Consider the following 26,294-nt stretch of genomic DNA (forward strand, 5'->3'; position numbering starts at 1 on the left):
TTTAAAAAAATGGGATAACAACCTCTAAAAATAAGTAAGGAATAAATGTTTGTAGAAGAATGGGAAAAGTCTTAAACAATGAAATCCAAAATTAATCAGTACATATGAAAAGTGATCAATACCACTAGAAAAAAAGACATAAAAATCAAAACATTGAAGAGATAGCATCTTTGTCGTGTTCAAATTGGCAAAGATTGGAATAATAATAACACTAGCAAGTAATGATTAGGATACTTAGAATATTGTTAGTGGAAGTGTAAATTTTAAATCAGTGTGGATAGAAATATAAACAATTGTTGAGGAGATACTAGGAATTACTATCAAAAAAAACCTTGAAAAGTAGCCATTTAATTGCTTTTTTCAGAAGCAACTTGGGTTTCATTTAGGCACTGCACATTTTCGGGTGTAGAAACTTCAAAATAAGTCCAGACAGGTCAGACCACTACCTCTTTATCCTGCATTGTATCCAGAGGCATACATTTATTTACTTTCTTCTTCTCAGGAGCTGTTCGTTTGTTGAAAGTGATGACTCTAGTATAGAGTATGTGCTTTATCAATGATCATGATTTCCTTTGAGTCACATGCCATGTTGACCACCTAAGACTAGTTGCAACACCAATGTTCCTTATGAAAATCTTTTTGAGAATCTGAGGAAAAACAGAAGCAAATGAATAATATAACTGGTATACTCCAGCTACAGGATCATTTGCTATTTATAGGGACTTTTTTAGATGAAACAAATGTAGCTAATATGTGTAGGTAGTACTTACCTCTTTAACACTTGATTAATAAATGTTTCATTACTCCTCAATGGAGATAATCCAGGACTTTAAATTAATAGCTTTGTGAAAAAATAGTGTGTATTAAGTGAGATTTTTAAGATACATTCAGTTGCTCCTGATTGTGAATTAGTGATAAATGTATCACACCGCTCTCTAATGAGTGGCAAAAACAATGACTACTAGAGTAAAACTTAGCAGTGCAGAGGTCTCAAAATTAAATCTTAAAAAGTATTTTCTTCAAAGACAAAAATAATTTATAACTGCTTTATTTATTTTTCAAAATACATATGAAACAGTAAAATTATATTTCAAGTGCTTTTCCATTTTCTTTTACAAAAGTTATCATAAACTGTACACTTCATAACAACAGCTTTGAGGTTTCATTGTTACGTAATTCATCTGAACCTGACAAATATGTTCCCACACATTCTAAAGAAGACATTGTAAAAATACTGAAATGTATAACATCTTTTAAATGTGGTTGCAAAACATTTGTTCTAAGTAATACAATTATATGCGGTCAAGTTTCACAAATGGCTGGTTACAATGTACAAAAACCTGAAACACGAATTTCAAAAGATTTTAAAATTTCTCCTCTATAATACGGAAGTTAAAGATACTGATTTGAACAATGGCTACATAGTACATCACAAATCAGTTAAAAAGTCACCTTATGAACAATACTGAAGGATACCAAAAAAGATCAAATACGATGGATCTAAATTATTCAATATCATGTATGAATGAAAAATTTTTGTGTTTTCTGGCTATTTAGCATAATTGGCAAATATCTTGAAGTTTTTGTTAGTTGAATCATCACATTTACAATGTGAGGCAGCTCTTTTCTATTTTGACCTCTTGATTCTTCATTTTAAAAGGTCTCTCTCTTCAATGTGTTCTATGACTTATGCATATATTTCTGATGAACCCCATCACTTCTCTCATTTGGAAAGGTCAATAGAAAGTCAACGCAAATGACATGAACTTGGGTTGGATTTTTTTTTATAAAAAATCTATAAATGTAAATGTTTTGTATATTAAAGCTGGTTCACCTGCTTCTTTCTTATACAGTGATAGAATTTATGAAGCTATCCATTCTGGAGATTACTGTCTTTTAAATGGAAAGCTTAAAGGGTCTTTTTAAGTAAAAAAAGTAAAACCCACAAAATGATCTATATAGAGTAGATATAAATATTACAAATAGAGTAAGTCATGCAACTTTTATAGAGACCGATTCTGTGGCTAGCTTGACCATAGCCTTAGAGATTATAGTGTTTTTGTTGTTGTTGCTTTTGGTTCATAAACTTTATTCTACAGCAAAATTATCGCCAAACACTCTCTGTATTGATGTTCAGACTGGGAAACAAAACAAAACAAAACAAAAACAGCTTTGAAATAGATAACAAAAACAAAAATCAAATGCATTAACCGTCCAACATTGAGACTTATTTCTCTTAACAATTTTTCATTCATTTCTATATTATACCTCATTACACATTAAATTATTTTTAAGGGAAGAAAAATATGAAATTGAATAATTGAAATCCACCACCCTGTACAGTAAATAAAGATTCTGTGCACAGCAGATGTAAATCACAACAAAATTTCTGAAGAAAATGACCTATTTTTAACCCTTTCATAAGATCAGGCATAGTTTGCTCTTTGGAAAGGGTTCTCATGACCCAGGTGAGCTCAGAAGATATTACTGGAGATGAAAACATTTCCATATAAATACTATCTGTATCTCTAGATCTGTCAACAGCAAGTCATTTCCAGTGTTTGAGTGTAGATAAAAATAGAATTATTCTGATGAATACCTCCTTGTAGGACTGTATTTAAGTCATTTCAAGTATAAGGAAGTCTATCTTTTCTCATAAACACCTACTATTGTTTCAGTCACCATTTCTAGTATTCAAAATATTTGCATTCAATAAATCCCTAAACCTTACCTTAACGCTTAATTTAGCTCTGTCTTTTTAAGTTGCTAGAGCATGATATTTTCATGCCATCAAATTCGACCTTTAGTTACCCACTTCCCTGATGAACAGGGTGAAAACAAAAACACCTTTTTACTTTGATGAGAAAACACTTGAACTGAATATTAATTTACTGCCACTGTTCAAATACACATCTTTTTGGTTAACTGTTAATGGTGAATGATAGGTATTACCAATGCATCTTTTATTAAATTACCATTTACTCTAACATAAAATTGAGTAAATATAGTAAAAGTCTTTTAATGAAATAGAAAATTCTTACCTTAAAGAGCATCACTAAGTAATACATTGGAAACAGAATTTTGATTAATCAGCTGTTTCCTATGTAAGATATAAACTCACTATTTTCTTTTAAAGAATGAGTCTTAGTAGGTTCAGATGAATCATATCCTGAGCCATGTCACTGAGGAACTATTAAAATTCTGTGTCATGAGTTTTTTAAAGCAGTATTAGAGGATTTATTTTCCACTAAAAGTTGAAGGTACAAAGGAGATTTCGATTTTGCCTTCATAATCTTTATTTCCATGTGCTTTAAAGTCTGTGTTTATGTAGATTTTCACTTTAAATTATTTTACTTTTCATGCTTTTGCATCATCTCTTACTAGCAGCAATACTTTTAGCCTAAAAGCTATAGAAGTTTAGATCAATTAAAGTATATCAGGACAGCCAGAGCTACTTCAAGAACAAGTTGTGAAGAAAACAGATCTCCACATTTTCTTTAGATTTAGTAGAGGTTGAAAGACTTTAACTCCTTATCAACAATATTTTATTGTTGTTATTGTTGTTTTGTTTTAGTTATCAAGTAATTAAATTGCCTGGTAATAATCAAAACTAAGGTGGCAAGAAATAATCAGATGGAACTGCATTCCATGAAAATATATCTACTTAGATAACATCAAGTACTATTTTAAAGAGGTATAGAAATGACTATGTGTTCAAAGTTGAGATTTTGTGTACCTTTATTGTTAATAGCTTTTGGCTCTTTTGAGAATTCATTCTGAACTAAGTTATATTCTGTTTTATGAATAGCAAAAGTTGAGAAGGGAATGAAAGTTTGGCTTTTTCATTTTTAAAGCAATTAATTTTTAAGTTAAAGTCTTATGAGATTGACAGCTCTTTATTGAGTCTGCAAAATTTTAAAATAATAAACATTATAGGAGAATAAACACAGGTGGAAATGATAATTAAATATCACAATCAAATAGATTCAAATTTATTTGCTTTTATCTAAAACCTGAGTCAGTATTGATCAGTAGTGATCTCCCTGCAGTAACTAAAACACACATACACACTCCTCAAAACTGCACAATAAAGTAGATGCTTGGCTTTGCATTCCCATCTCTAGTTCCCCGGCATAGTCCTAAAGATATTTTTTATTGAACTGTGCCTGTATTAATATCGTGAGATTTTACACGAGAAACAAAGTACCAGAAACAGGGCTAGCCTAACAAAGAAAATTAAAACCGTCAAGAAACTTATTATTAAGAAACCACTGTTAAAAAAAAAAAAAGCATCTGTTCAGATTTTTCTGAGAAGATTGTACACTCCTCAAACATTAGTGTACTCTTCATTATTCAATTACCTCATTCCCCTGATTACTTAGCGAATCAGGTAAAATACACAAATAAATAAAAAGCCCAAAAAGAACATTAGTATTGTTACATAATGAATCAACACTTGCTCCCTTTCCTTAGACTTCAGTTTGACCAGTCCCTGAATAGTCCCTGAAATTAGGTGTTCGTTATGTGAAATTAAAAACATTCCATCTTCAGTCACACACAGGAGGATAAAATAGGTTTGCATGGATGAGTCTGTGTAGCGTGAGGGTGTGTTGTATTGAAAATGGTAGTCTCCATGAAATACATGTATATTTACATGAACTGTCCTCTGAAATGAACACACTTTATGGAGGAGGATACACCTCCCTCAGGCATCAAATGAGATAGTTGTGGTTGTTCTCCTTAATCTCTCTCACAGGGTTAACAAATATTGGGCATGATAAGTTTATTCTAAGCCCTAGGAAACCGTTTTTAAAAATTACCTTAAAAACATATTTGTATTTTAATCCATAATCCCCACAGTAAAGTCTCCTGTTTGGCTGGTTGGTTGTGTTTTTTCATCACAAACATTGGCTTTTTCTCCATAGGAGGCAAAGAAAAGCAAGAGCTTCTAAGAATGCATATAAAGTCCTTAAAATATGTTTTCAGATGAAAATAATTATTATGCTTGGGAAATATAGTTGCTAATTAATAGCAAACTGCAGCGATATCTACTAATAAAACATCTGTCTGCAAAAATGTCATTTTATTAAGAGTATAATTTGTCTTCCCATTTGACAATTTTTATTTCCTAGTAAAACAACGAATTCCAAAATGGAAGTGTCATTTTGCGTCATTCTGTCTATAGCAAATGGTTCTTTTAGGCTTCATAAGGTTTCAAACAGGTTCCTTCTATTATTTTCTATCAGCTAATGCTAGTTAGAAATACTTGTTTTTATTAGGATGATACAGATATTCTTGAAAAATTTTATGGAATAGTGTTTGCTTTTAAAATATTAATGTGTAAAATATTTACATGTTAATTAACAGTAATGCAATCATATGACAGATGCCACAAACAAAATTTCACAGCTCTTAAAATTTTTTTAATATTTAGAAATAAGATATTTTACTAAAATCAAAATTTTATAACTGCTGATAAAATTTTCTCATTCTGATGACTATGTTTTTATAATGTAGGGATAATCTTGAAATATGCACTATTATCTAGGGATAATCTTGAAATATGCACTATCCACAGTATATATCTCAAAAATAAAATGGGGTCATTCAATATGGATATCTTCTGATAGGGCCCAGAAGTGAGACAATAAAAAGCTGACCTGATTTAAATGAAAGTCCTGTCATGTAAAAACATTTGCATAGTTTTTACAACTCCTGGCCTGATCCTTGATCCTTTCATAAAAGGACTATGGGTCTGGGCCTTTAGAAATATTTTTATTTTTATTAAATGTGGAAGTTATGTTATTTATGGTATATTTATATAATTTCTGAAAAATAAGTCATCCCGTCTTTAGGAAATACCCAATTCTAGTGACTAGTTTCTGATTGGGTTTTAAAGTCACCATTACTATTTACAATCTAGTTGACAACGAGCACAGGCATTTATTGTACCTTTGGTGTCTGTTAGTATGTTCTATCAGAAATACGGGATCTATGTGATAGTTTCATGTCACAAAATATATATGTCACAGTACTCGAGAACCTTACAAACACTTAAAAAATGAACAGTTTCTGATTCTATTCATTAGGAATACTAATGCTACATAAGTATCAGTTAAATAGTTCAACAGATGTTTGAACTACTGTAACATTAAGACAGTATAAAATGGTAGCCCAAATGGTTCAACCTCCATTTTCCAGCTACTAAATATTACTTCTTAAATTTAATTCAAAATTGTTCTTTAAATTATAACATTGTTTATATGTTTTAAAGAATGAGCTTGAGAGACAGTTTTGTGAGTTTAGCAGAGCCAAACCTCACTAAGGGTGTAATTTGCTGAGAATGAAAGAGTATGTTATCAGATAAGTAACATGAATTTGATTGTGCAAGGATTTAATTCTGTGTAAGTGAAGTTCAGAACTTCCATTAAAGTTTATACGGAATCATCTACACAACTAGAGATTAGCACTGTTGTAACAAAATCCAAAACCATACATAACGTGACATGTGCTACTTGATACAATAGCAGCATAAACTATATTTAATTTAGGTTAAGTACAGATTTCTTTTAAAAGAACGTATTTCTTTACTGATGCAAAGAATTGCAACTTAAGAAAACACTCTTTGTGCTAATAGGCATATGACATGAAGAATAAAATGATTTATGCAAATAAGGAGTATTTGTATTCAAGTAAAATTTATCAAGATGTCCAAAGTTAATGAACAGCCAAAAAAAGTAAATGAAAAATCATACGTCAAGTTTGTTCATTATCAAGATATATTTTAAGTGAGGAAATCAAACCTTCCACTCTTTTTCTGATCTGATGAGCACAGGTCCTTGTTCCTTATTATAATGGTCTTTACTCTGGAGGCATTATGGTGTGGAAGGTGGTTTGGGAGATGGACAGGATCCTTGACTATCAAAACTGGTTGCTCGGCCAGGTAACTGAAAGACAATAATTTCATAATGCATAATCTAGTGCAAAAAATAATACAGTGGGTAGTTGCTGCTACCTTTTAATAGTGCATATTCATCCATGAGATGCTAGTCTCTGAAGAGAAGATAGACCGAATTCCCCTTGTCCCCTAGAACCCACCTTCTCGGGCAACATGATGGGGCACAGACATCTCATGGAGATGTAGGCAGAGTATGATACACAATGGCATGCAGAGCAACACGGTACACACAACTATTCATGACTACAGACTCATTTCACATTTATGATAGGCTTTTAGTTCTTACTGTCAAATAAGATGGTTTGTGGTAGTGGGGGTGACTGCTAGGTAAGAGCAAGAAGGCTCAAGGCATAAGAGACTGCATTGTACTTGTTCTAAGGGGAGAGATGATTTTTATAGGGGCAACTAATGAGACCAGAGGAACTGATTCTGGGTAATGGGAGCCATGAGTGTTGAAGAATAATTTCTCATGGCCCTTAAATACTACATGTATTTAAAAAGTTCAATTACAGTAGGATAAACTTTTGACTAGGTAGAAGTAACCCAATTTTCTAAATAACGCTTTAGTCTCTGCCCCACCAACTTACCCAGTTTTCAAATAATTGTTACTTTCTCATTTTAATCCCTTCTCTGGCAATAAAACATATAATTATACACTCACCACTTTCCCAAAATGCAAAATCCAGCCAGTTCTTAGATCTCTAGTCCATATGTTCTGTTTGACCAATGAAAGTAGGTGCAGGAGTTGGAAAAAAGGAGCTACTTGCTGGAGAAAGTACATTTACATAGTCTTTTAGTCCCATTTGTCCTCTGATACTCAGCTGCTAGAAAAATATCTGGGATCTTCTTCTGATGCCCATATTGTAGCGTGTTCTTCCTGTGTATCCTACAATGACTGAAAAGTGTTCACATGTCCTGAGACACAAACACATGCCTATTCCAGAGCTTCCCTTCACCAAATAAATGCATAGCTGCTTATGAAACTGTCATAAGTAATTATAATATACCTTGTACCAGCCCTGTCTTTTCATTAATGAAACATTCTTGCTCACATTGTTTCTTTTCTCCTTACATAATTACTGTGAAGTCTGTAGGGGCATGCTTTTCTATTTTCATTAAATATGGAGAAATGCAGCTGTCGACAGAACAAGTGATCTGCTCAGGATTAGACAGCCAGAGGAGTAAGGATTAGATCCCACATCACTCTTCAGTGTGGTTCTCTGCCCAGCAAACTTTACACTCATGTCTAGAATCTTAGAATTAATATTCGCTTTTCCAACTTTAAATGAAAGTAAGTTAAGAAGCAGGAAAAGGATAGTGATTGTATAATGAGAAGTAGCATATACTTTATACTTTAGACAATACACACTGTTGACATGAAACCCCGCTTCCCAAGATTTGCTGAATACACTTGTTTGTACTTCTGATGCACTCTAGGGGAAAGTGCTGTGTGAATGTGAATTTATGTTTGTTTTTACATTAAATGAAGTGTGATAAAGATTCGGGACATTAATATCTATGAGCAGATCTCTTATCCATAGAACAGCTTGCCTCTGTTGCCCGAGCATGCAGTGTTCATACAGTGTTCATCAAAATTTCCCTATAATGTCCTGGGTAACACAGCCAAGGTCACTTTTGCGACTAAGCGGAAGAGAACCTGGGCCCACTGACATTTAGTTAATTACACTGTGCTGCCTCTCCCATTTAAGCCATTGCTTAATGCCAGAACAAGAAGCAGAACATGAACAGATAGCAGTGTATTCTTCACTTCCTATGTGGCTATCATAGCTATGCTTTTAACCGAATTGCAGGAATCTCATCATCTACCGCACAACCTTTCGTCAACCTGCATTACCTCTCAGTCAGGTCACATAAAAGACTTACTTTGTGATGCCTCAAGAGTCTCGAGCAGTCATCTTTGGGAAAGGAAGTCATTCCATCTAGCAACACTTGGTGTATCAAGTAGACTGACAACTAACTTAAAGGTTAAAAATCCTGACAAACTGGTATTGATACTTCTGATTCATACAACTATTATAGTAGTTGTAATCAGAGGTAACATTATGTCAAATGCTGTGCTAAGCACTTAAAATTTGGCATTTTATTTAGTTTTACTCTTTGAGTTTGCTACTGTTACACACCAACAGCAGAAGTGTAGAGAGGTTAAGGAACTTGCCCAAAGTTCTCCAATATGTAGTCACACAGCAGAGCCATGGTTTGAACTCAGGTAATCTGATGTCTCAATATTTTAAAAATCTGTGAACACTTTTACTTACTGCCTTGAGTATTGGGAGATATACCTGTCCCTTTCCATAGAGGAGTCATATTAGAAAATAATACTTCTATTTAGGGATTCTAGGGAAGTTTAGGTGAGGTGGCTGTTTTCACAAATGAGAAGCAACAAAATTCAGTTTCCAGGTGGTAAAAGATTTACTTGATTGCTCTATCAATCACTGATAGAAGTTTCCAGGCTATGTAAAGAAAATGACAGACTTGCAGTTTTTATGAGCTTATTGTCCAAAGGAATATCAAACCGAGAAAATTTAGTAGTTTCTAAAATCCTACAAGGCACACAGAACTTTGAATATTGGATGAAAGATTATACGGGATGGAAGTAAGAGCAAGGTATAAAAAAAATAGGTGAATATATAAAATGACAGATGCATGGTAGCAGATAAATAATGCTTAAGCTGAAGAGATAAAAAAGAGAGTAGATGCCAGGGAACCATAGCATACCTCCAGCAAGGGGTGCCAGTGTGTTATTGGTTTTCGATGATAGGCCAGCATTTCATTCCAGTGGTCTCGCCCAAGACCTTCAGCATCCAGTCCTGTTCTACACACTCCTATGACTTCATTGTGTCCTACCCTACGATTTGGAGAATATCACACTTTCATTCCAACATTCAAAAATAAACGGAGTTTTGCATATCTTAGCAGCATTTTAAACATACGATTTAAACACCAGATTTTATGATAGGTTCTAAATGATTCTGCAGATTAAACTACTTTAGGTCAAATCAAAAATCTTAGGTAAAAGCAAGCAACAGCAGCAGCACAATTCTGTGTTTTATAAAGACAACAGTGGCTTCTGTTTCTAAAAACAACAACAACAAAAACAAACAAACAAAACCAAAACCAAAAATCTCAAGGAAACAAAATTTCCTACACAGGATTGGCACTCAAATATGGATTTGTAAAAGGAGCACACACAAACCATTTTGGTTCTCTGTAACTTGAGCACATTTTACAATAAAATAGAATGACAAATACCGGCTGTGTCTTACCTATATTGTTGAATTTCCTTTTTAGAAGCAGTACTATGAACTTGAAGTGCTATAAATCAGATCTTGTTTTTTTCCACAAGGCTTCATGTTTTATAACGATGCTTTGATTTCTTACCAAGAGCTCAGTACCCACATTCTTGCATAAATGATCATATTTAATTGATTCTACATGGTAGGTCAGCATTGTCACTGCTTGTACGACAATTAAACAGGGCAGGGCTATCTTCAGCACTATGAATTTGATTTACTACTGCAGAGTACCGGAGCGTAGTGCACAACATTCCTATTTTCTACTCCTGTTTTCATAGCAACAAGTCAAAATAACAGTGATACTTAATATTTTTGAGAGCTTATTATGAGCCATACACTTATAAGTAATGTAGATGTTCTGAGTCACTTAATTCTGACACTATGATCGTGAGTATCATTATCATCATCTCATTTTATGGAAAAAGAAACTAAATACCCAGAAGTTAAGGGACCCGGTAGTACACAGTAAGAGGTAGAGGCAGGATCTGAATCCAGACAGTTGACTCAAGTGTGCACATGCTAAGTTGCTTCTCAAGAGTAGAACGTAATTTAAAGATATTTCCATAGGGTTCTTTTATTAAAATTTTATTTTTATTTTTATTATTTATTTATTTTTAATTTTTTTATAAACATACAATGTATTTTTAGCCCCAGGGGTGCAGGTCTGTGAATCGCCAGGTTTACACACTTCACAGCACTCACCACAGCACACCCCACCCCCGCAACGTCCATAATACAGGGTTCTTTTGATAGACATCTCTAAGGAGACTTTTGAGATGATCTTAGGACATTTTTTTATTTTCTTCCTATCATTGATGTAGATTTAAATGTTTACTATCATGTTTCTTCCATATGAAGTTTCCCAAACAAGCATATTTTTAGGAATAATTTTTTAATCTTTCTCTTCTATATATTGTCAAGATCTATTTCCCTAAAATTGTCCACATGACTAATACTTTGTTTTATCTACCTGCAATCACTGTGAAAAGCAACAGGAATAATTTTTTGGGGAAGTAGAACAGAGGTTTCTGATGAAAACACTGCGACAATTTTTGAGTTTTTTGACTAGTTGAAGACTTTTCTCTCTTTAAATAGTGACAGCTTTTTTCCCCCCTAAAGTGTGATATAAACTAATTGCAAATAGATGGTATAAATCATTTACCTTTTTAGAGCTTCATTTTCTAACTCCGAGCCAGAGGATAGCATATTAATTTCTCTAGCTTATAGGGTCCTGTTACTACTATTTTCATGATACTAGAAAATGGAGCACTCCTTTTAAGTACATTAGCACAAAATAAACATAGCAGGACACTGCCTATATGCTAATTTTATAGGTTAAACATGTAGTATTCCTTTCCAAAGGGTTTATAAATATGAAAAGCAAAACAATACGAAGAAGTATATAGCAAGGGCCAAATAAGAGATATGAACCTTTAGTGGGACATGAGTTCAGAGGAAGAAGAGGTTGGGATGCTGAGAAAGACACAGAAGGGGTGACTTGAGCAGGGCTGTGAAGACTGGGTGGAATGAGATACACAGAGCAGGATAACATTTCAGACAAAGCAAGTGTGTGAGAGCAAAGCTGGAGCTGAAGCGGGAAGAAAGAGCAGAGCTGCACTTGGGAGTTTGTAATTTATTTTATGAAAGAATTGACTTAAAAACTGAGCTGAAAGAATAACGTACAAAGCACATTTTAAGATTGATATGAAGGCATCAAGGCTGTGTCCCTATGGCCATGATTCACCTTCCACTCTTAATACTCACTGTTAATGGCTCTGTATTAGGCTAATGTTTTACAAATGGGAAAAGTGAATCCCAAGGAGATTACAAAAACTTGCCCTTTCACACAGCCAGTTAATGATAGAGCTAGGATAAGAATTAGGATAGGCATATTCCAGCCTAGTTGGGAAAACAGACTCCATTGATTGTAATTTCTGTTGTTACTGTAAAGAGACGTCATAATCGTGCTTTCTGTAATGGATTCCATATGACTTCTGCACCACTCTTTCCCCAGCCCCAGGTGTCCCGTCCTTCAACTTAAGAATGGCTTCTTATGGAAAAGAAAAAAAGAAATAGTATAACATGGGAAAAATGAATTTTGAATGAATAATTTTTTCCTCTTCCATTTCAAATTGAAACTGTTGGAGCAGTAAATAACCTGGAAAGTTGAATTTGCTCTGCATATGCCTCTTCAGTGAGTGAGAAATACGTGTACGTACCTATCGTAATCCATGACTGCGATGGAGAGGCTGACCTGGTCCACATTCTCTGGAGGGATATCAAAAATAATGGCCTCATTGTACACAGGGTTTAGAGTATTCTTCTTTGTAGTTGTTTTCCTCTTTTTTAGTCTTCGACCCTCACACATCAGAGACACTTTGACATAAGGATCTAAGGATGGTAAGGTAATTTCATTAAAACAAAGGTAGTAGTACAAAGTATAAATAAAACTGTAGTTAACTGTTACTAAATAAGAAAAATGACATATTAAGCCTTTTAGTATTATCAGTTTTAAATTGAAATGACTTATTTGGAGGCAATAGACTAACACTTTCTTTTCAGTTTAAGAATTTATCTTGAATGAGCCAAAAAATCTTTAACTTTATCTGTTTTTAATACAACAGAGAAAACCTACTAATCTATCAAGAGCCAGTCCAAAACTATAATATGTCTTCTAGTCACAGTTATTTGAGGACACATTTTGTTAAAAGTGATTTCTAGGGCACCTGGGTGGCTCAGTCATTAACCATCTGTATTCGGCTCAGGTCATGATTCCAGGGTTCTGAGATCTAGCCTGGCATGAGCTACCATTCAGTGGGAAGCCTGCTTCTTCCTCCCCAACTCCCCCTGCTTGTGCTCCCTCTCTTTATGTCTCTCTCTGTCAAATAAATAAATAAAATCTTAAAAAAAGTTTAAGTGATTTCTAGGGAATATAATCCTAACAAGTAAGTATAATTGCCTTAATTATAAATTACAAATTTATAATTATAAAATATAATTTTGTAATTATAAATTATATAATTATAAATTATAATTGTAAAAGTTAATTTCCTTCAAAATGATTTAGGATAAGACTACTAAAATTTGTGAAAGAGTAACATTGTATCTAGTCATGTGTGTGTGTGTGTGTGTGTAAGCACAATGAGTAGAAGTTAGAATTTTCCAGTTGTGGGAAAGGTACTAAAATAAGAAGTTTCATTTTAGTGTCATAGTGTTGGTATTTGATAAGGGGCTCAGGCAGAAGAAATAAGTGATCACTACAAATATATTAAATACATTGTGTTTAATTGTATACAATAGTATACAATAAAAAAGGTGATATTTAGTTTAAAGATGTTCTCAAGGAAGGTTCTTGAGATGAATTGTCTAAATGATGCCGACTTAAAAGGGAAAAAAAATAGTGGGGGTATATTTTTATGGGCCAAAGGGGTCAGATTTCTAGGGCACCTGGGTGGCTCCTAGTTGACTAATCTCTGTTTTTACTTCTCCCACCTTGAGTAGGAAAACTGTTACAGTATTACAGAAAATTATGCAGTATGATATGAAAGTTAAAAAAAAGTTAAAAGCCTTACTTTTGTACCTTTTTACAAGAAGGAGGCATGGCTTTGAGAAGGGGTGTTGGCATTGGAGTGAGATTGCTAGTTGGTTAATCAGTATCTGCTCTACGTTTCTTTCTTTCCCCCCCTTTATTCTGATGGCCCTCCAACAGTAGCACCACCACACCTTTCTCCCTCTTTTCACCAATGTCATAGTAAATCTCATTCCCTTGGAATAAGCCCAAATCATGACAGTATAAATTTACTTGAATTTATGCCTTTTAGGCAATAGAATAATGTATCTGTATATTTCATAAGCATTTTCATCAAGAAGTAAAAATATATTTTCTGCATAGAAATAGGATATGTAAAGGAAGACAAAGTACAATGGCAATGTTCAATGGCTGTTTGCCATTTATTCCTCAATTTTTTAATAATAGGAAATATGGGGGCGCCTGGGTGGCTCAGTGGGTTAAAGCCTCTGCCTTCGGCTCAGGTCATGATCTCAGTGTTCCAGGATCGAGCCCCACATCAGGCTCTCTGCTCCGCGGGGAGCCTGCTTCCTCTCCTCTCTCTGCCTGCCTCTCTGCCTACTTGTGATCTCTGCCTGTCAAATAACTAAATAAAATCTTTAAAAAAAAAAATAATAGGAAATATGTTCCAAGGAAGAAACCCATTTCTGTGATACTCTTTTCTGTACGAGGCCCCAGGCCTAGATCTCTCATTAACAGTGGGAATAAGGCGTGCTTTATCCTCTGCCACCCCTACCATGACACTTCTCCACTAGTGACAAGGATAATTTACTGGTTCCTGAGTTGATTCACAAACCTCTTGTAAACCTCTTGTAAGAATTAATGAGCTGGTGTTCTCAGAGCATGCACTCCTCCGATGAAGACTTCATATAAATAAAAAGTAATCTTGCACTAATTACAGCTTGATGCTGTCTGCATGTCTCAAAATTTGATCTCTTTTGATATATGGTGGTAAGAGTAGGATAAACAATAATTTGCAGGGTACACTGCTTAAATTCTTCAACATTTACTGACCCAAGACTTTTTCACCAAAATAAATGTGGAATTCACTTTCTTCCTACCTTTCACTATCAATGATGTATTGCAAATTTTAAAAAAATGAAAAATTATTCACAGAATGGTTCAAAAGTGAAGATAATTGAGAACAACCTATAATGAGAAGATTCCCTCCCATCTGTTCCCATACCTCTCTCTCCACCCCTTAGTTTTCCTGTGTAACTCTGGTATTTCTTTTTGCAAATATGTTGTTAAATTTTTGCAAATCTATGTTGTTAAACATAAATATATATTGTAACACACCCCATTCTTACACAGAAAGGCACATGATACCCATATTTATATTTGCACCTCACTTTTTAAAAATTTACTTAGTATATTGGGAGCTCTTTCTACATTAGAACTTGGAGTTCCCTCAAGCTCTTTGTAATGCAAGTTTAGTTTATTTCTTTGTTCTGAAGAACCACAGTTATAGATTCCTTCCCCATGTCTTCCTTTCCTGTATCTCCATTACCATTTCTTATTTGTTTAATCCGACAAATGCTTACTGACCTCCTTCCTCTATCCTGATCATTTTTTCTTCTACAGAGCTGTGCCAGAGTTCACATATGAAGCTAATACATAACCCTCCAGTTATGGACTGTAGTGATATAAAGGAAAGGGTAAAGCAGCATGATGAGGTTTTACCTTTTTATCAAAATTAGCACAGAAAGAGAAATTTCCTCCAAGAACATCTTTAAGAAACTTCAACATTCCTTTACTTTATAATTTCTTTCAGTCCCTACCCTTGCCCCAATTTTTATTTTGAAAGATGGTAAGAATGCAAATGCAAATGATGGTCTTGGAAACTTGTTATTTCTCTGCAGATCAGGTAAGGGAGATAAAGTCAGTCTAAATGTGTTTTCATACTTGTAGGGTAATGCAAGCTTGAGGTCAAGAATCTTCTTTTATAAGCAACTGACTAGTTAGAAGTAGGGCAGTGATTGATAAATTATGAATTTTTGAGAACTAAATCAGTAGAGAAAGAAATAAAAATAAAAAACCAAATTTCATAGTCAACCTATTTGATAACATCTTCTAAAAATTTTTGTAATGATAATGTAAATACAAGAGGTGATTTGGAGTACTTTGTTTGACAATCTCTTTTTTCCACTTATACAAGTGGAAAAATCTCTATAATAATCCTCTATAGACAACTGAACATAATAATTCAATAGCCATGCATAATTTTGGATACATGAAATATTTTCATTTGGAATGTACTTGACCCACTAGCCAATTGTGTACATACCTGATGAGCCAGTGATATCCATAGCCTTCAGATTTCTGCACTTGATGACGGTCAATGTCATACGTCCAGCAGTTGGCAAGTAACAAAGGGAGAACATGATTTCACCCAGATCTATACTTTCCTAGAATGGCAATTGGTAATGTTATCAATTTCAAACATCAGATACTGAAAACAAGATACAATTGAAGAGGTTAAGGGAAAAATCACTTCAACAGGATATGTGAATGTCATTCTAAATTGTTTTATTAAGGATGCAGATAATAACTGCAAGAAAGCTGTTCTAAACGGAGTAAGAAAATTGAGTATATTCCACCTGCTCATTTGACATCTCCACTTGTGTTTTTAATAGGAATCTCAAACTTAATATAGTCAAAACTAGACTGCTGATTCCACTTATTTCCATTCATCTTCTGGAACCAATTCTTCTGTCCAAAACCCAGCGAAGGATGTCATCATTCACCCAGAGGCTGGAGCCAGAGCCCCGCAGTCGCGTTTACTCTTCTCTTTCCTCACCCCTACACTTCTAACCCACATTTTGTCTACTCTGTCTGCAAAATAGATCCCAAATCAGTGACGTCCTTTTCAGCTCTATTAATACCATTCAAACCAGTATCGCTTCCTCTCAGGATTACATTATGAGTCTCTAAAACTGATCTATCTCAGAAGCAGTCAGTGTGATCCCTTATGAAATGCAAATCAAGTTATTTCACTCTCCTGCTTAAACCCATGTAAGGGCTCATAATTATACAGGAATAAAATTCAAACTCCTGCATATTAGTGGGGTCACTATAAATCTTGGTATATCTGAGAAATTCTGGGTGTATACCCACTGTCCTGGTGTAAGAACATCTCCTGCAATTCTTAAATATGTCTTTGATTTGAGAACATCTCCTGCAATTCTTAAATATGTCTTTCATTTGGACAGTGCATCACAAGGTCACACATATAAGGCCCCGTGTGATCGGGATCCTACCTGTCATTCTAACTTTATTTCTTGCCTCCCTTCTTGTCTTACTCTGATATAGACTCAAAAGCCTTTTCTTTTCCCCCTTTTCCTGTTACTCAAACAAATGCAGTTTGTTCCTGCTTTTGCCTGGTGCATTTTTTTTTTCCTCATATGTCTTTCTTGCTACGCAGGACTCAGTTCAAACAATATCCCCTCAGTGAGACATTCCCCCTTCCTATCCTGTGCTCACCTACTGAAGAGATCCTTCACATTTTTTTTTCATAGCACTTATAATCATCAATAATAATCTTTTAAGTTATTTTTTTGTTCCCCTGATTCCCATATATAAGGTCTAGGACAGCAGAGTTCTTATCTTTTTTTTTTTTTTTAAAGATTTTATTTATTTATTTGACAGACAGAGATCACAAGCAGGCAGAGAGGCAGGCAGAGAGAGAGGAGGAAGCAGGCTCCCTGCGGAGCAGAGAGCCCGATGCGGGGCTCTATCCCAGGACCCTGGGATCATGACCTGAGCCGAAGGCAGAGGCTTTTAACCCACTGAGCCACCCAGGCGCCCCAAGTTCTTATCTTTTTATTACTACATCCTACTGAAGTGCCTGGTACATGGCAGGCTCTCAGTGAATCTTTTTGAAGGAATGAAAAGCTTATTAGTTCAGATGGACAAAAACTGACCCACTTTGTATCAAATATGAATTTGAACTGTCCATAGTACTCTTCCATAGCTATATTTCCTCCCCATAGCTGCGTAGATGGTGAACAAATGAAAATGAGTATGAACAATGCATATTTAGGATGCTTCTCAAAGAGCTGTTTCCAGGATTTAATCAAATAATTCCTGGTAAGACAATATGTGGGAGATTTAATTTAGCAGGAAATAAGTTGCTATGCACTCAGGCCCGTAGAATTAAGTTCCTCAAAATTCTTCATGACAAACTATTAACATTTATTGGACTTATCCTCACAGCTTAGATTCTGATTTATTTAATTCCTGTATCTTTATTCATGGGCTAGAAGTAGTAGAATCTGCTAATTAAGAACATAAACTTTAGAGCCAATTAAACTTGTGTTTGACTCCTACTTTCTTTCTACTTCCTAGCTGTGAGATCCTAGGAAATTTAATTAAGCTTTGGATCTCTTCAAATGGAGGAAAATACCCACTCAGCCATGGTTTTAATCATTAAATGAGATACTGTAAATAGAGTCCAAGGCATTTAACACAGCATCTGGCATACAATGAAGGATGCTGTTTTATTCACGGTTGTATTGCCATCACACGAGCTGTACCTTATACAGATCGGGTGCTCAGTAAGTACTAGATAAATGAAAAAAAAATTAATTAAGGAAAGCAGTTATTTTTTTTAAGAACTTTAGAAAAAAATGTTTTAAAACAAAGATATATACAACTTCTGGGCTGTTGGATTGCTGCAAACCCAAAATAGTGAGCAAGATCCAACAGGAGAGGCTTGAGAAAAAAACAGAAAAAAAAAACAGAAAGAGTACAACCTCCTACTGAGGATTAAATTTTTTTTTTTTAACAGCAAGCAATTACTCAGTATTATTTGCTAGGTGTGCTGGTAGGAGCCACACATACCAAGATAGATGTGGCATGATTCCGTCCTTGAAAATCCCAGTCAAGAAAGAAACGAGTAGGCTATAAAAGGCTAATTAAATAAGCCTGGATCCTATTTTATCTGATGATTCTCTTCCCTTTTCTCTTTCTGTCTCTTTCCCAGTGTTTCTTTAGGCTGCGTCAATGGAGTTTTCTCTGAAGTTTTCTATCTGGCAGCCACCACCCCTCCCTTTCTCTCACTATATTTCTCCTTCCAGGAACTATCAATAAAAGTAGGCATACTTTGTCACCAGCTGGTGAAAAAAATAAAGGGATCCCTTTATGAATGTAGAGAGCAGGTATCAAGTTCTACCAAGAAACAGTGGGGATGGCTATGGAGATGCTAGGGAGGAAATAAGGGGCACGACCTCAGAGACGAAATGCTTAGTGCCCAAGAGGGAATGTACCACATACAGACAAAAGTACATAGAGACATGCAAAGGGATTAGTAAGTAAAACACATTTTTATGTGTGTGATTGATATGGTTTTACTTTTATACATGAAACAATCTGTGGAACTAATTTTTCTACTTCTCCAGATATATCACATGTTTACTGGTTGAAACTAAGAAAGTTTACTATAGTTGGTCCCATCTCTCCAAGGTCCTTTCTATCCAGCTGCAGCATAATTTTGACTATCTGTTATTAACAAGTATTGGTAAACATAAAGAAGTTAAACTGAGGAGCTGACCAAAGCACTAGCCTAAATAAATTGAAAGCAAAGAGCATGATTAAAGAACATTCCCAGGCATCTCTGTATGTATGACAGGATAGCTGGCTTTTTGCCTATTCTGGTAGTCAGAGTTCTCCTTAAATATGTGAACTCCATGAGGTCAGGAGCTTTAATGAAACTGGAATGAACTGGGTGGTAAAGATTAATGTGTATTCTGTGTGCATAATAACTGCATATATACTTCATTAGACTTGATTTTTTTCCTTTAGGAGTGTGAATGTGAAAGAACTGAAATTGCATACTCTGAAAAGGGCAGAATACTCTCTAAGGTAAATACCAATATTCTATAACTTCTTAAATCTGGAAGCAATCTAAGAGATGATTATGAGACATGAACTTAATGAAGGTAAATGGCTGTATAACCTTTAAAAAGGTCCTATAACAAATGTAACAGCGGAACTCCAGATTCTGGCTACGGTTCTGTTAGCTAGTGTGTACTAACTCTTAGTAACCCCACTGAGTCTGTCCCTGTGTTGATGGCACAGCACCAAGGAGTGGGTTGAGTTTTAATTGCCACCTCTTATCTGCCCGAGATCACCGCTGATACACAGTCCCAACAGTCTGAACCCCTTCCTGCACAGCAAAGAAACAGATAATAAGTTAAAATTGTTCCGCACAAAGTTATATGGTGAAATTCTATTAAATAAGGAAACTACTTCATTTCTTACTCATTTACTATTTACTTATTCACGTGCCCATTTTCTATTATTTTAGACAAAACTCTAACAAGAATGTTTACTTGGTGTATCAGTCTCCAGCAGGTCAAAACTCACAAGTGGAATGTAGAAATGGAGCAACTAACCAGTAGTCTGTCTGGCAGCAATACATGATAGCTGGGAAGACTCTACTCATACAAGAAAAAAGCAAACGTTTGAAAAAGGATAACCATCTGGAATCCTTTTGTATCACGGGGAACTGATACTAATAATATCTCACTGACTTAAAAACATCATTTTACTATAGGCTTCAACAGTAATTAATATTCAAAATTATAGCTTTTGAGTTATTAAGCTTAGAAAAAATATTCTATATGTTCTGCTTAAGAAAGTAGATAAGTATACACTATTTTTTGGAATTATTTTTATCCAAAATCCTTGAAATGCTTGAATTGGTCTTTCTGGGTTTTAGTTTCTTAAAATGAGAAAGGCTTTGTGTTTCTGAAGTTTAATTATGGATGACCTCATTTATTTCAATTCTAAATAAACATGAACTTCCCATATTAACCTTGGAAAAAACATCGTATCTTTGGGCAAATAATCACTTGAAACCTGCTTTAAGTCTAGCATATAGTGTTCTATAACATTTCTTTCAAGTATGAAGACTGTTCTCATACACATTGATCTATTTGGTGGAATATTTGCAGAGACAGGCTTCTGAAAAAGTTAACACTGAGGCCGGGTCAGGGACTGTATATTTGAATTTTTCACCCTGGTTCAAAAGACATAGAGCTGTGTAGAGAAAGATCATTTTCTAATACTTGGCAATAGTTAACCTCATAAATCTCGTCAAAGTTATAAAGATTTTTCCATGTACTATCTCTCCAAGATAAAAATAAAAGTCATTGGAAAGATAAGTTGATATATAGGTAGTTGCATTGCACGTTCTATTTCAGGACTGAGCTAGTAGTAAGATTGAATTATAGCAACTGAGTACAGAGCTGGAGAGGAAGCAGACTGAAGGCTTGATAACTATAGCGTGTTCTAACCAAGGGAAGAACTCCTGGAGGGCATTAAACATCACATTAGGATTTGAGAGCCAAAAGATGTGGGACTGGCAGAGAAGAAGAGGAATAATATTGAATGTGAGTACTATGATTAATATTTACAAATACAAGTGGCAGTTTACGTTGAGAAATAAGGAGTTTGGTGACATATGGGAAGAGTTAAGACTCTATGTAGTTTATTCGGTGACTCCTATGGGTAATAGGGATCTAAAGGTATTGGTACTATAAAAGAGTGGGAGCTTGGCAGAATGAAAAGGGCATGTAGGTTCCCAGATCAGAAAAGCCAGAGTTAAAATCTTACATCTCCCATGTATTAGTTGGTAATGAAAATGATATTTGGAAACCATTTCTTTGTTTTGAGTAGGCTAGATTAGGATGAAAAAAGGAGGGGCTGGGGTGCCAAGGTGACACATTTGGTTGAGCATTGGACACTTGGTTTCAGCTCAGTTAGTGATCTCAGTGTCCTTAGATCTCAGAGTCAGGTTCTGCACTCAGCATGGAGTCTACTTACGACTCTCTCTCCCTCTACCCTCCCCCAACTCTTTCCCTCTCTCAAATAAATGAATAAATCTCTAAAAAAAAAAAAAAAAAGGGAGGATCCATTAGACAGGTATGTGAAGGTGTTGGCTGAAGAAATGTTTGAATTCAGAGATATATTAGAAAGTAAGAATCATTAAGACTTAAAAAAACCTTTAAACAAGCAATTTGTTACCATGGTGACAGCAGTCATCACATCCACTTAGCACCTTAAATGCTGCCTGCCTTCCACATTTCCTGGTTGGTAAGAAAACGGATAGTTTTCCTCACACTGTTAAACAATGTGTTACTGGATCAAATGAGCATCTTCATTAAATTACTAGTCTTTCATTTGCCTGCTCACAAAACGAAGCTACAGTGCAATGCAGACCCAGAGTGGGTCTACTGCATTCACACTACTAGAAAGTATCTATTTCTCTCTGACTCACATCACCCCTCCACCTGAGAAAATCATGGAATTTAACCTTGGACAATCCACTTAACCTCACTTGACCTCAGTTTCTTTGGTATAACATGAGGGTGTCCAAAGAGATGAACTAATTTATTTTCCAGCTCTAAAATTTTGTAATTTTAAGTACTGGTAAAAATGAGTACTAAATAGTATATGTAGTTCAAGCATGTTCAGGAATATATGGATAGGCCCTTTTAACCCTTGCTTGCTATAGACCAAGCAGAGCCTCATTAGGAAGACCAAGGTCCAACCATGACCAGAAGGCAAAGAGAGACCAATGACGTAGGATAATTTAAATGGCAACACACTGCTTTATTCTAAATGACCCCTCCTTGGAGTGCCTGGATGGCTCAGTTGGTTCAGTGTTTCTGCCTTCTACTCAGGTCATGATCTTGGGGTCCTGGGATTGAGCCCCACATCAAGCTCCCTGCTCAATGGGGAGTCTGCTTCTCCCTTTCCCTCTGACCCCCATCCCGCTCAAGCTCTCTCTTTCTCTTGATCTCAAATTTAAAAAAATAATAATAAATGACCCCTCCTCAGGAATACGTAGATCAACCCTGATTTTTATTGCAAACAGGATGAGATCCATTTTCATGGTTATAACAATTACCTGGAAGGGTTGCATTTAAATTATAAAGGGATGATATACAAAGCTAATATAAGTATGAATCCAGTCGGACACAGTAGATGTTGAACAAAAATTGTATTTCTTTTCTTGTTTACTACAATTTTTCTAGGGTCAGTGACTGGTATAAGTTTGATACTCAATTAAAAAAAATGTGCCGAATCAATAAATCATAAAAGCATCAGGCCAGGTCATGACTTCAGTGGCAGCAGGACATCTACTGTTTGAAGGACTGAAGGCTACTCACTAACCAGAGAACAAGGGAGCAAGGACACTGTTTATGGGTGTTGTGGGCTCTGAGTGGAGGCCCCTGGAACTGTGCAAGGGCAAGTCTATGTATGGCAGACCTGGGAGTATAATGGTTGTAATAGTTTTGAGCCACCTAAAGATACACTAAAGGTTTGGGGATCTTAAGTAAGAGGATACTTATCTTTTGGTTTTTACTGAACTTTATTTCTTCATAGATCCCAGTATTCTAGTGTGGTCTTGAATTTTGTTTGCTGTAATTATATGGTGTATTGAAATTTCAGAATCAGATGTATCCTTAAGGTGTAAAAATTGCATTTTCCCTTGCACATCTGGGCATTTACACCAAACAAGCAGTCTGGTGTCTCTGGGAGGCAAAGAAGGAATACTGGTAGAATACAATTAGGAAATGTAATTAACATTAAAATCTTCTCCAGTTTCTAGCCCACTTACTTCCTTCTCTTTCAAAGAACCACAATTTTCACACAATACTTCCTTCCTGCCCTTCCTCCTTCTTCTAGTGATTGTGATTAAACCAGATTTCACTATGTTCAATGAGAGTGAGGGAAAGAATGGGCAAAGGAGGCTTCCCCACACTGGGAACCACACAACACCTATTTCGACTCCTGGACTTTCACATACATTTTTATTATTGATTCTTTCCTACCATCTCCACTTGAAAACAGAGAAGATTGCTCACTAGGTGTCCTTTAGCAGGACCTGCTTGTATTTCTGTAGGAAAGAAAGAACACACTTTTCAGTAAGTGTATAATATTAAGCATTGTGCTTGGCCATGGAACAAAGTCCAGGGGAAACTTTGCTGAAGTCAGGCAGAAAGGGGACAGAGAACATAGTAGTGTTGGAGACGGGATGATTACAACCCCTCACTGAGCAGTAAGAGATCAATAGCCACAACCCAGAGCTACCATTGCCAGTGATGCTATTTAATAGTGCCGTGTTTCTGCTCAGTGGGAAAACCATTTTCCGTTCCCAATCCTGGTGGGAAATAACTCTGCCTGCCAGATGACTTAGCTTTTATCATATCAACACAGCCTCAGACCCAGCCACTAGGAGGGACAAAATGCTGAAGCCACAGAGAAGAGATGAAGCCTTGGAATAGTCTTTCACGGACTTACCAAATCAAGTTTCCTAACTATTGGTGCAATGAGCAGCCTGAACCAGAGGAGATAGCCCAGTGTAGACACTGGGATAAGAGCAGTCTGGGCATAAGAAGATGATACAAATTTAATAAGAACTCTTCCCTCTGTAATGCCGATTAAGAGACACCTTAAACTTCTTGGTGAGAGGAACTGGAGACTGATTCTCAAATCTTAATCACTGCTTCTAGATAGTGGCATAGAAACTTGCATAGTACACTATGCAGCTCTCCTTGGAGTATTTGAAGCTTTTAAATAACCTTCGTAAAATTCCTCATTAGAAATATCCCTTTCAGTACGGATGTACATAGACACTTGGACTGGATGAGCCTGGCTTCACCATTTTAGAGTCTACCTTAAATTATTTTACACAGTTTTATCCCTGTGTACTGACTTGTTATGATTTCCAACCCATGTTTTCAGGCACCTGGGTGGTTCAGTTGGTTAAGTGACTGCCTTCAGCTCAGGTTATGATCCTGGAATCCCAAGACTTAGTCCTGCATCAGACTCCCTGGTGAGCAAGGAGTCGTCTTCTCCCTCTGACCCTACCCCTTTCATGCTCTCTCTCTCACTCATTCTCACTCTCTCTCTAATCAATAAATAAAATCTTAAAAACAAACAAACAAACAAACATGTTTTGAAAGCTTGCTTTGGACAACATTATTTGTGGTTTGGACTTGTTTTTTTGAAATTTTTGAAATTTTTTGAAATTTTTGTGCAGTTAGATATTAAAACTTTCTTACCAAATTCTTACACATGAATAGAAGATCATTACATTATTGATATAAGAGTAATGACAGGGTGTCCATCAAGTGATGGACCTTAAAACTTTAAAAGCCAAAATTTGACCCATAACTTGAGAGTGTTTGGTCTGGGCAAGTTTACTCTTTGTTGATCTAAATAGCTGTCTGTAGATTTTGAAACACCTACACCTGCCATGGCCAGGCTACTCTTGGCAGTGCTGTGGAACTGTGCAGCAGTCTCAGGACAAGAAGGGACACGTGCTCCTGCCTTGGCAAATCTATTCACCCCAGGCAGTGAGGCAAGCGGTGTCCCTTGAGTAAATAACCTCACGAGCAGCCCATCTCATCTGCAGTACTGGTGTGGTCCCCTGCTAGCTACACCCTCCCAGCTCCTACTAGGCCAGCAGGTGATACCCACTCACATTTCAGTTGGAAAGACCAACTCTACCGAGAACAAATTGTTAAAAGGAATACCTGAACTAAATGTGGACTTTATTTCATTCATTTCCTCTTGGCCTGAAACAGTAGTGTAATTAATCTATTATTGGCTTGGTATCTCTTTATTGGCATACTAAAAGACATTATCCTGTATGCTGTTTGTTTGTGGAATATGATTATACATTATAATTCCTAGAGTGAACCCATGTTAAACAAATTACTGGCAAAGACAATCTAGTCTTTGAACATGATTTGCCATGAACCAAACAACCTCTGCTCCTCAGTGTCTATCCTCCATATAGTAGTCAGAGATCTTATCGATGCGAAGTGACACCGTGGCTCACTTCTGATCAAAAGCCACCAATGGTCTCACAAGTCACTCAGAGTAAAACTAAAAGCTCTTTCTATGGCACATAGCATTTCATTCATTGGACACACTACATATTCCCTTCAATATTACCTGCCTTGCTTTTCTAGAAAGTAGGCCTTATGCACTGGGGACAGATTCTGCTCTAAGACATCCAGAAGAGTGCCTGGTAAACAGGAGAACTAAATGGAGTTAGTTGAATTGATGGGTTTAAGATCCCTATTCTGTAGGTGGGCAGAGCAGAGAACTAGCCTCTGTTACAGAATCTTCTTTTTAAAAAAGATTTATTGATTTACTTTGAGAGAGAGAGAGAGAGAGAAGGTGTGTGCACGTGTGCAAGTTGGGGTAGGGGCAGAGGGAGAGAATCCTTCAAGCTGACTCCCTGCTGAGTGTGGAGCCCTGTGGGGGCTTGATCTCACAACCCATGAGATCATGACCTGAACCTAAACCAGGCGCTGGACACTCAACTGACTGAGTCACCCAGGTGCCCCTGCAAAATGTTCTTTTATCCATTATTTTCTCTGGATCTGGATGGCCAATATATCATACTTGTGACTCTATGCATAATTAGACT

General features: G+C 35.8%; 1 protein-coding gene across 1 annotated transcript in view; it reads right to left on the bottom strand.

Moving 5' to 3' along the window:
- Positions 1 to 1,050: 1,050 nt before the first annotated feature.
- SYT10 (synaptotagmin 10) overlaps positions 1,051 to 26,294 on the bottom strand; it is a 70,445-nt gene continuing 45,201 nt past the window's right edge. Inside the window, exons 4-7 of the mRNA XM_032347720.1 lie at positions 16,128 to 16,248; positions 12,492 to 12,663; positions 9,695 to 9,824; positions 1,051 to 6,947 (exon numbers count right to left, since the gene is read on the bottom strand). Of these exons, the coding sequence (XP_032203611.1) occupies positions 6,876 to 6,947; positions 9,695 to 9,824; positions 12,492 to 12,663; positions 16,128 to 16,248 (495 nt within the window). The 3' untranslated portion in view covers positions 1,051 to 6,875. The remainder of the gene's footprint in view (positions 6,948 to 9,694; positions 9,825 to 12,491; positions 12,664 to 16,127; positions 16,249 to 26,294) is intronic.

The sequence above is a fragment of the Mustela erminea genome, chromosome 6 (genome assembly GCF_009829155.1).
Source record: "Mustela erminea isolate mMusErm1 chromosome 6, mMusErm1.Pri, whole genome shotgun sequence".
NCBI lineage: Eukaryota > Metazoa > Chordata > Mammalia > Carnivora > Mustelidae > Mustela > Mustela erminea.